The sequence below is a fragment of the Tupaia chinensis genome, unplaced genomic scaffold (assembly GCF_000334495.1).
Source record: "Tupaia chinensis unplaced genomic scaffold, TupChi_1.0 Scaffold000178_1, whole genome shotgun sequence".
In the NCBI taxonomy this organism is placed as follows: domain Eukaryota; kingdom Metazoa; phylum Chordata; class Mammalia; order Scandentia; family Tupaiidae; genus Tupaia; species Tupaia belangeri.
In genome coordinates, this window is record NW_006159653.1 from 892,293 (window position 1) to 903,420 (window position 11,128).

General features: G+C 63.5%; 1 protein-coding gene across 1 annotated transcript in view; it reads right to left on the reverse strand.

Moving 5' to 3' along the window:
* LMF1 (lipase maturation factor 1) overlaps positions 1 to 8,216 on the reverse strand; it is a gene marked incomplete at its 5' end in the record, with an annotated part of 80,888 nt that extends 72,672 nt beyond the window's left edge. The window contains 1 exon segment of the mRNA XM_006146435.3: positions 8,114 to 8,216. Coding sequence (XP_006146497.2) covers positions 8,114 to 8,216 — 103 coding nt within the window.
* Between the last annotated feature and the right edge of the window lie 2,912 nt (positions 8,217 to 11,128).

Below are 11,128 nucleotides of genomic sequence, written 5' to 3' on the forward strand. Positions count from 1 at the left end.
GTGTAACAGCGGGGCCATGTAACAGCCATGCCATGTAACAGCCTGGCCACGTAACAGCCAGGCCACGTAACAGTCGAGCCACGTAACAGCCTGGCCGTACAACAGGGCTGCGGTGTGGCAGGCGTGGCACTGTCTCGTGGCTCCGTGTGTGGGGCCGCAGCATGGTGCAGTGGTGGGAGGACTGGCTGAAGTGACCCTGGGTCCACACTGGGAGAGCCCTCGGTGACATGGGCTGAACGCGAGACTGCGCACTAGGGGTGTGGGAGCGCTCCGCTGCCCAGGGTGGAGGTTCAGAAAAGCCAGGGCAGCTATTACCAGATCTCGCCCAGTGCGGGGCTTGGGCTGGAGGTGTGCTGTGGGCTCCTGCTTGCTCGGGCACACACGCATGGCACACAGGAGGCCACCACGCTGTGCACAGGGGCCCCCAGCATATGTGAGTGTGCCCTGCCCGCCAGCAGGGCCCAGCCCCAGAGCTCCTGAGAAGCGGCCGGTCCCAGGGCTGGGCTGGGGCGGGAGGCGGCCTCCTGCACCCCGCAGTCCAGGGCTGGGGCGCTCTTGTGAAGGGCCAGGCGCACCGATGGGTGCAGGGCGCTACTGACAGCTACCAGAGCCCAGGCCTGGCTGGGGTGAGCAAGGACTGACAGCGTCCCAGGGCAGATGCCTGTGCGTGCGGCGCAGTGAACGGCTGACCGCAACTGAATGGTGAGGGCGCACAACGCTGCCCACGGGCCTCCCGGAGCTGCAGATGCCCCTCAGTGTACAGGCCCTGCCCTGGCCTGGAAGGTGGGCTGAACTCAGGACCGGGTCAGGACAGCGAGTATTCGGGAAGCCAGGGACTGACTGGGGGGACACCCCAGTCAGTAGAACCCCTCATCCAGGAGGTCAGCGGGCCATGTGGTGTCAGGACCTGGGCCAAGATGAGAAGGGCCCCTCGTCCACGGGGTCCTCTCAGGACCCCGGGCCCCCTTAGCCCCGGTCGGACAGCACACAGACCCCTCTGAGGGCCCTATGTCTGCAAACCCCTGGCTGTCCCACCTACCAACACCTCGCCAGGGCCTCAGGAGCTGCCACGGTCAGGAGAGAGGGAGTCTGGGGACAGCCGCCCCTAAGAGGCCAAGGGGCCCTGAAGGCGACATGGAAACCCGCAGCGCTCTGGTTAACCAGCTCCTGGAAGGCCAGTGCTGCACAGGGCTGCGTCTGTCCTCCCCCCACTGTGGTGGGGAACTGAGGCAGGGTGCAGCTGGAGCTCATAGGCCCCGCGGGCCACAGACGGCTGGGGCTAGGGCTGGGGTCCCGAAAGGGGCCAGCTCAGAGGAGGGAGGCGGGGGAGCAGGAGACCTGTGAGCGCAGGCTTGCTTCCAGTCCGCCCCTCCTGCCGCAACCACACCGCCAACACCGGGAACACGGACCTGCCCCCAGACATGGGGACACCTGTAGCACGGCCCACCTGGCTGGCTCCCAGGAGCGTCTGGGTCAGTGTGCATGCATGTCCATGTGCCGGCACATGTGTGCACCCAGGCGTGTCGGCAGGTCAGACACGGGCGGTCGCGGAGGGCTGCCTGCTCCGGAGCCCAGCACTCGCCCCTGCAGCGGGTCCTTCCACGCTAGCACCTCATTAGCAGCAGCCAAGCAGCGGTGCCCACTCCTGCCACTGCCACCCAACCCAGTGCCTCGGGGCGAAGCAGGGCCTGGAGTCCCAGGGAAGACGTGGCCGCCAGCTGAGAGCACAAGGGTCCAGGTCGGGCCGCGTGTCACCAGGCAGCTCCATGGCCAGAGGAGACACACGTCACACCTGGAAGACCTCAGGTTAAGCTCAACACCAGCCAAGCTTAGAAAGCTCTGCACCCCCACCAAGGTCGCTGACAGAGGGGGCCGCGACAGCTGGGGAGCCACGCCCTGCTGGGAGATTGGCGACAGCCTGCGAATGCTTGCTCCGAAGATAAAAACCTTCATTTTTCTCCCTTTGAAATGAATTCCTGCAAGGGTAAGGCGAGTCACCCCGTGAGGGCTGTGTGCTTTCCACAGCTGGCCGGGCTGGCTGGTGGACGGCCCGAGTGCTGTCCCTTACAGGGGTGTGCACAGGGCAAGCTAGGCGGTGCACCTCCCCGGTGAACTGAGACCCAGGCCAGCTCCGAGCACAGTACAAGTGGTGAGATCTCAAGCAGCCCTCTGGCTACCCTTTATCCTGTCTCCCAAAGGCAGCAGTGTAGCCAATCTGGATGCAAACAACCGTCTGCAGGCCGGGCAGCAGGGTCGTGGGGAGCCGGCTTCCCCCCACGCAGCGTAGAACAAGCTACCACTTCAGAGTGCAGTCTAAGTCCACCTCGAAGGATGCAGCAGGGACCGGGGCCTCTGCAAGGACATGTGGGTGAGGTGACGGGGCGGCCGGTCCCCTGTGGCGTCCTGGGCGGGCAGCTTGAAGAACAAGTGGGTATGTGCGTGTGTGCCCCAAATCTCCAAAGGGTGGAGAACTGGAGAAGGCCTGTGGCGTGCCCACACCCGCTGGGGGTGCTTTATGCCTCCCTCCCTCTCTCTCTGGTGAGCACACACGCCCTCTGGCAAAACCACAAAACATATGAGGACAGAGCCACTGCGCAGAGTGGCCACGGCAAGCGCACCGCGCACACGCAAAGGCGCAGGCCCGACCAGGGGCTTCAGAGAGGCCACGCTAGCCCTGGGTCCCCAGTGCGCGATCTGTAAGAGAAGCCTCTTCTGGTCTTCGAGGTAAAAGCTGGGACTAGAAGGGCCCACTGGTGCGGGGAAGCCTCTGGAGCCCTGCTCGGTCACCCGGGGCCAAGGCCAAGCTCAACCCCGAGGAACTGGAGCCCCAGCCTCCCCCGTAGCTTTATTCACAGGCTCCTCTGGGTGCCAACCCTCGCCCGGGCAGAGTCCTGGTGCAGGCCTAGGCAGGAGTCAGCAGCAAGGACCCTTGCAGTGACTTGCGAAAGTGGGGATGAGAGCAAGGGGAGGGCAGCAGAACGGCAAGGCCGCCGAGCCCCCAGCAGAGCCCGGACAGCGAGTGGATGGCCGACAGACCAAGGGCCACGCTGCTCCAGGGTTCGCGTCGCTGCCGTCTGTGGGGCGACTCTGGCTGGCCTGCAGACGGGAGGTGAAGCTCACCAGCTGCACGTTCCAGCAGATGAGAGAAACCCCAAACAGGAAAGTGTGAGAGCCAAGGTGTGGTGGGCCACGCCGGGGGTGGGGGTGCCCGAGCTGGACAAGTGCCTGAGCTGACAGGAGCTTGGCAGGGGTCACCTGCGCCACATGTGGGACATCTTGGGAAGCAGGCCATGCCCAGAAGACAGAGGGCACAAGTGTGAACAAAATGGCAGCCCAACTGGGCACCTGAGGGTAGGCAGGCCTGGGCAGGAGGCCGGGGGCTGAGAGGCCGGAAGGGGCCTGCAGCGGGCCCCGCCTGGTGTGGTGGGGCTCAGAGACCTGAGAGGAGACGGGGCTGAGCCAAGGGCAGGGAGGGTGCGAGTGGTGCGGAGCCAGGGAGAGGCCAGAAGTTTTCAGGACCCCAGCAGGGAGGGGATGCCCACGTGGAGGGGTGCCGCAGCTGGCGCCGAGGCTGGGGCTGTGCGGTGGGCTGCCCCAGCACAGGCAGCCCTCCCTTGGACACGAGCAAGCTGAAGCCGTGGGTTCCGGGTGGCGCTCTGGCTGGCCTCGCTGGAGACCCCAGTCCTCACTCCCTTGGCCGGATCCTCTAGTCCCAGCCAGCAAGGGCAGAGCCAGCCTCCAGGGAAACCACAGTGCCCACGACCAGCCATGGAGGGAGAGTGTAACCAGCACAGCCCTGCTGCACCAACTTTCTCCTGGACCACTCCACGTGGCCCTACCAGACCCGCCGGAGTCACCAGGCTGAGCCCAGACGCGGCACCGGCACCGAGGTGATGTGGAATGTGCTTATTTGACCAGCCCTTCGCATTTCCATCAACGAGCACCCCTATAACTGGGAAAACATCTTCTAAGTGAGCTTCAGCGGAAACGTCCCTTCCCTGCTCTGAGACACAGTGGCTGATGGCTGGCCGTCCTTGGGTGTGACAAAGGAGCCAGAGTGGCCTCTGTCTGGGCAGCTCCCTGCCCCAAGAGCACCAGGCACCCACTGACACACTGACCACGGGAGACACGTGCCACACGGCGCCGAGGGCCTTCCCGCCAGGCTGCCGTGTGCACGCGTGGCTGAGTGTGTGCCCACCTTCGGGCTGCTGCCTGCCTGCGGGGGCACCCGCGGACAGCTGGCCCTGCCCCACTCCAGAACACCACACCAGACCCCACAGCTTGGGCGGGAGGTCCTGCCCACGCTCCTCCCTGGGAGCGGCACCTGCACTCAGTGGACAGCAGCATCAGGTGTCCCTGCCTGCAGCAGCCTGTCCTAGGGACCCCAGGCCTGCGCACACAGCCATCCAGGTGGAAGCCTGCTGCGCGGGATGCTTGCGTGGACTAGGGGTGGTGAGTAAAGGGCAGGGCCAGAGGCCAGGCCAGGCCTCCAGGGCCCCACACCTTCCACACACCTGGGCCAGCAGGTGGGCCTGTGTCCTCCATCCCCAGGAAGTGAGCGTGTGCGCAGCCCGACAGGCGGTCTCTACCCTGCATTGTTTTGCGTGCCTGTTACAGTGCTGCTTCCGGGCCAGCGGGCAGCATGGAGCTTAAAGGCCCTGGGTCTCACAGGGCCGGTGTGCAGTCTGAGGCCCAGACCTGGTGGCTTGAAAACACACCAGGCACACGTACGTGTGAGCCCCAAATCCTGAGACGGGCAAAATGGAGAAGGGGTTGATGGTGCCAGTCCCCGCGGCGCTTACTCGCTCCCTCTCCCCCTCCCTCCCTGTGTGCACACACCCTTTGGGGAATGAAAGCCAAACAAGGTGGAGCCCTGCGTCTGTGTCCTGCAGCAGTTGGCACAACGCCATGACAGCCAGTGCCAAGAGGCCCCACGTTGTGAGCCCTGCGTCCACACACCGTCACATCTCACATCTTCACGGGCACCCAAGGCCACTGCGGCAGGAACTGTGCCAAGCCAGACTCAAAGCTGGCAGACTGGCCCCCCCCCTGATGAAAGGGGAAAAAGGGGCCAGAGTGGCCACTGTCTGGGCAGCTCCCTGCCCCAAGAGCACCAGGCACCCACTGACACACTGACCACGGGAGACACGTGCCACACGGCGCCGAGGGCCTTCCCGCCAGGCTGCCGTGTGCACGCGTGGCTGAGTGTGTGCCCACCTTCGGGCTGCTGCCTGCCTGCGGGGGCACCCGCGGACAGCTGGCCCTGCCCCACTCCAGAACAGCACACCAGACCCCACAGCTTGGGCGGGAGGTCCTGCCCACGCTCCTCCCTGGGAGCGGCACCTGCACTCAGTGGACAGCAGCATCAGGTGTCCCTGCCTGCAGCAGCCTGTCCTAGGGACCCCAGGCCTGCGCACACAGCCATCCAGGTGGAAGCCTGCTGCGCGGGATGCTTGCGTGGACTAGGGGTGGTGAGTAAAGGGCAGGGCCAGAGGCCAGGCCAGGCCTCCAGGGCCCCACACCTTCCACACACCTGGGCCAGCAGGTGGGCCTGTGTCCTCCATCCCCAGGAAGTGAGCGTGTGCGCAGCCCGACAGGCGGTCTCTACCCTGCATTGTTTTGCGTGCCTGTTACAGTGCTGCTTCCGGGCCAGCGGGCAGCATGGAGCTTAAAGGCCCTGGGTCTCACAGGGCCGGTGTGCAGTCTGAGGCCCAGACCTGGTGGCTTGAAAACACACCAGGCACACGTACGTGTGAGCCCCAAATCCTGAGACGGGCAAAATGGAGAAGGGGTTGATGGTGCCAGTCCCCGCGGCGCTTACTCGCTCCCTCTCCCCCTCCCTCCCTGTGTGCACACACCCTTTGGGGAATGAAAGCCAAACAAGGTGGAGCCCTGCGTCTGTGTCCTGCAGCAGTTGGCACAACGCCATGACAGCCAGTGCCAAGAGGCCCCACGTTGTGAGCCCTGCGTCCACACACCGTCACATCTCACATCTTCACGGGCACCCAAGGCCACTGCGGCAGGAACTGTGCCAAGCCAGACTCAAAGCTGGCAGACTGCCGCCTCTCTGGATGGGCTTCGTGGCAAAGCGTGCGTCGATGCCAGCGTTCCGGACCCGTCTCCACTGCACGTCTCTGCAGTGTGCCGTGCAGAGCCTGCCTAAGCCCAGTGTCAACAAGGAGCTTCTCCAGCTGACCCTCGCTGCCGGGCTTCCGGGGCTTCTGTGGCTGACACACTGCAGAATCCCACCGCGAGCGAGCTACCTGGAAGCCCGTGGGAAACCAGCACAGCAGAATCTCCTAGGACAGAGGCGGTGGCTGTCTTAGGCCATCTTGGCCAGAAAGCCCTGTCCTTGGAAGATGGACACTGCTGAGAAGCACTGCCTGCCTTCCAAGCTCACCTCTCCCCAGGTGGGGGTGTGTGCCAGAGCGAGCTGTTCAGTACCCAGCGCCGCGCCGAAGGGATTTGCTCGGCCCAGCCACTTAACACCAGCTCCTTCTGACCGGATGGCGCTGCCCCGCGCAGGGCACCGGCAGCTCTGGCCCATTCGAAAGAGTCCTGAGCCCAGTTTTACCAAACTGTGCCCTTGGCAAGCAGAGTGGGGCCCCGTGTCGCAGGCTGCCCCTTCGGAGGTCTGAACACCGCTGCAGCTCTGCCAGCCACAGGTGCACATCAGAGGGCTTAGTGCAGTGAAGGCCAAGCAGCACTGGGGGACTTTCTTTTCTCCTTTTCATTCTTTCTTTCCTTTTTTAAAAGAGGTTTTTGCCTTAAGGTGTGTGCGCTTTCTGGAAACAGAGAGGCACAGTGAGTGGGAGGGGTGGCTACACTGCAATCTCTTCTCCATTCTCTGGGATTGTGGGCATGCACACGGGTGCCAGGTGTGATTTTTTTCTTTTCCTTTTTTTTAAGAGAGGAGTTTGCTACAGGGTGCATGTGCTTGCTGGAAAGACAGAGAGAGAAATCACCCCCCGGGGGTGTGTGTGGCCACACTGCAATCCCTTCTCTGTTCTCTTGGGATCTTGGATACGCAGGCACATGCACCGGGCATGAGTTTAAGCTGCCAAGTCCAGGACTTGAACTGCAGTCGACTACATGGGAATCCAACAAAGTAACCATTATGCCATCTGCTGGTCCCCTCTTTTACTTCCTTTTTAGATTTGCCAGAAGACTGGTGCCTCCGCAAGAGAGGGGGAAGCACCCCAAGGGACCTGGTCACCTGGCAATCCCTTCCTCCATCTCTCCTTGGGAATTCCAGGAGGCACCCACAATGCCTGGGTGTCTGCCAGCTGCCTCCACAGGACTGAACCAAACCTGTGGCTGGGAATGTCGGAAGCAGCTGCTTTCACCACTAGGTCATAGCGGGCCTGAGAACATGTTCTCTGACCTCTTCAAGGAGTGCCGAGCTGCAGTCCGCAGCAGCTATGCACAGGTGTTCCCTTCGCCGGAGCACGTGAGCAGGGGAGTAAAGGCAACACGTTCAATGCCACTGCTGCCACGGCATACGGAGCCCAGGAGGGGTGGCCTCGCTCCCGCCCTTTGCTCCCGCCTGCGTCCCCTGGGCGCTGCCCACAGGGCGGCAGTCTGCAGGCCCGAGCTCTGGCCAGGGACTGAGGGAAGGCCGCCTCGGCGCCAGCAACACCCCGCGCAGCTGCGGGCCGAGGTCAACTCTGCCTCCAGCAGAGTCCTGGGCCGGGCTCTGGCTTCGCCTCCACCAGATCGTCGAAGCTGCCCCCCTCCCTACCCCTGCGGCCCAAGGAGCCCCTGGGCGCTTCCAGATAGCGACTGCCAACCGGAACTGCAGGGCAGACGCGGCTGCTGCCTAGGCGGCCCCGGACCAGGGAGGCGCAGGACTCGGGGCGCCGCGCTACGCCGGCCTGACCGGCTGAGGGCCGGCGAGATGGCGCGCCCGGGGACAGGGTTCTGAAACAGTCTGGCGCAGGGTCCCAGGGCAGCGTCCGGAGCGGGGTCCAGGGGGCAGGGGAGGCCGGGCCACGCAGGACCCCTGATTCTGCGCGCGGACAGGAGCTGACCGTGGGGCTGGGGGTGCGGGGGACCGGAGCGGGGCAAGGCCGGGCGCCGACTCTGGCGAGCCCTCGGCCTGCGGCGCACTCACAGTAAAGGAAAGCTAGCGCCTTCAGGAGCACGATCCTGGTCAGCCAGAAGGTGCCTACGCGGAGCCGGGCTGAGCAGGGGGCGGGATCGCGCCCCGGAGCAGGGCGGCGGGAGCCCCGCCCACCAGGGCCCTCCCACCGGCCCCGCCCACGCGTGGGCATCGCGGCCCCGCCCGCCTCTCCGCGCCGCGCAGTGAGGGCGGGGAGGGGAGTCCGGGAGAAGCGGGACCCCGTCGGCCTGGGTTCCGGTTCGCTCGTCGGTTCGGGCGGTCAGTGTGGACGAGGCCCCGCCCGCCCCGGCCCTCCCAGGCCAGGTCCTAGGCTGGACGCAGCGTTTCGGAGACCGGGTGGGCCCGGCAGCTACCGTGCCCGTGCGGGGGGCCGCGGTGCCTGCGGGCCACGTGCCTCCAGGTGTCAGCCCCGTGGGGCCGGCGGGTCGGGGGCTACCCGCTCGCCGCCTCCGCCGCAAGCACGCGCCTCCAGTCCCGGCGCAGGGCCGCTCCCCGGGCAGGCTCCTGAGGCCCTCAGAGGCTGGGAGGGGATGCGGGCAGGGAGGGCCGCGTTAAAGCCTGGGGCTTCCTGGGGGAGCTGGGGCGGGGCTTCCTAATTCAGTTGTCGGAGCGCTTTGCGCGTTCAAGACCCTAGTCTGCGTGTTGCAAATGTTGCAAATGCCTCTCCCGGCTTGTTTCTGCTCTCGCATCTCGCCTTTAGCTTCCCAGTTTGGTTCCTAGTGTTTTGCCATAAAGTTCCTCACTTGTATGTTCGAGTGGCCTGTGGCTACTGCTTTTTTAATTATTTGCTTAATCGATCCTCCTGTTGGGGTAGTGCCTTAGATGTGCATCTTGCCGGGTGATTTTAAAAACATTATTATCATTTTGGTTTTTTATTTCACTGTTTTGCTATAGGGTGCATGCACCACCAGAAAGACAGAGTGAGAATCAGCCCGGGGGATGGCCACTCTGCAACCCTTTCCCCACTCTCCCTGGGGTCTGGGCCTGCACACACATGTCCCAGTGTGAGTTTCCAGCCACCAGGTCTGTCTGGGACTGGGTCCAGAGCTTCAGCAACTGCAGTCGCCCACGGGGGAGTTCAGGGCCTTAACCACTAACCACCTGCTGGCTTTTTTTTTTTTTTTTGGTCATTGGGCACCTGTACTCGCTGGAGACAGGGCGGGAAAATGAGAAATCACCTGGGGGCGGGGGTGGACACAATCCCTTCTCCATTCTCCTCTCAGGACTTTGGGGACACACACATGTGTGCCCAGCATGATTTTTCAAGCCACTGGGCCCAGGGCTCGAACCACAGCTGACCATGTGGTCGTCCAGTGCCTTAACCTCCATACCACCTGCTAGCCCCAGGACTTTCTTTTAGGTCTCTCTTCCATGAGGGGCTAGGCCCAGCTGGGAGCCCTGGCAAGGCTCCAGTGGGGCAGCACGTGCCTGGGGGCTCGAAGGGGGGAGGGGGGAGACCCTGTGCTCCCTCCCCCCAGGAGCCCGCCACCCTGCTGGCCTCTCCTCCGCGGCCGGGTGCTCGGGTGGGCTTCAGCACAGCCTCTGAAGGATGGGACAGGGGCTGCTGGCCCTGTCTGGGTGCCGTGCTGCTCTGGATGGGAGGAAGGCTGCCCCTGCTGTCAGGTGGGACCTGGTGGCTTTCCAGGTGGGGACAGTTCTCACAAAGAGTGCTTTGTCCGCAGCTTCCCCTGCGGGGGCTACATTGTTCTCCCAGAGGAGGACAATAGGGCATTGTGCACAGCAGAAAAGGGCCCTTGTTGCCCTCCAGATCTGCTGGGCTGGGCTCCTCGGCTCTGCGCTGGGCCCCCTCTGGACTTGCTGGGGTGGACCAGCCCAGCAAAAGGGTCTGCTCAGAGCTCGAGTTCTCTCCGGGTTCCTGGGTCCTGCTGACCCCCGTTCTGGAACACTGGCCAGAGGGCCGCACCCCTCCGTCTAGAGCTGGGCGAGGGCAGGTCTCGCAGGGCCTGGCTCGGGTCTTGCCTGTCTAGTCCTCTTCAGGAGAGGGCTGGGGCTGGGGCACCTTTCAGCCGACGGAAGGAGCACAGCCGACACTCGCCTCCTGGGGTCAGCCTCGGAAGCGTGGAGCTGAGCGAGAGACACCGAACACGAAGGCCACTGCACAGCTCCCTGATGGAGCCGCCCCAGCATGGCCACGGAGCCCAGGGGGCAGGGTGTAGAGCCCCCCGGGGTGTGGACCCCCCCCCCCCCCCCCGGCTCCCTTTGGGGCGATGAGGCTTCTTGGAACTAAACAGGTGGTTGTGCAACTAAGAACATGCTGGGTGCCGCTGAGCCTTCACTTGAACTGGTTAATGGGGTGCCTGTGAATGTCCCCTCATGCTTGTAGTTTGTAGGTGGGGTGCTGTCCCTGTGCGGCTGCCCAGCGAAGGTTCCGGGCTGCCCTCCGGCGAGCACGGGATGCACTCGTAGAAGTTGTTGGCACACTAGGGACCAGCAGTTGGCCTTCTGGTTTGGTCATCACTGGACTCCCACAAAGTCGACTCCTGTTCAAGTCCCAGATCCAGCAGCTTCAAAGTCACGCCAAGTGAATGTGCGTGTGCGTGCTCAAGATCCAGAGAGGAGAATGCAGAAGGGATTGCAGGCGTGGCCCTTGGGGTAAGGGGTGATTCCTCACTTTCTGTCTCTCTGGTGAGCGCACTTGCCCTATAGCAAAAATCTCTTTTAAAAAAGATAAAAGAAAGGTAAAAGCTAAACTAAATGAATAAATAAATAAAAGTTAAACAAAAGCAAAACAAAGAACTACCCAGCCCTGGGCCTCAGAGTCCCGGGAGGTATGGCATTTTCCTGTTGAAATAAGCTGTCTTTACCTCAGACTCCCCTCTGCCTGTATTAAGAAGCATTTAGCAGGGCCAGCTGGCGTCGTGGTGGTTAAGGTGCTGGATCCACATGGCCGACCTCACGGTTCAAGTCCTGGACCCGGCAGCCTGAAAATTACACAGGTGCTTGTGCACCTAAAACCCTGGGGGGGGGGGGAAAGGCGAAGGGGTG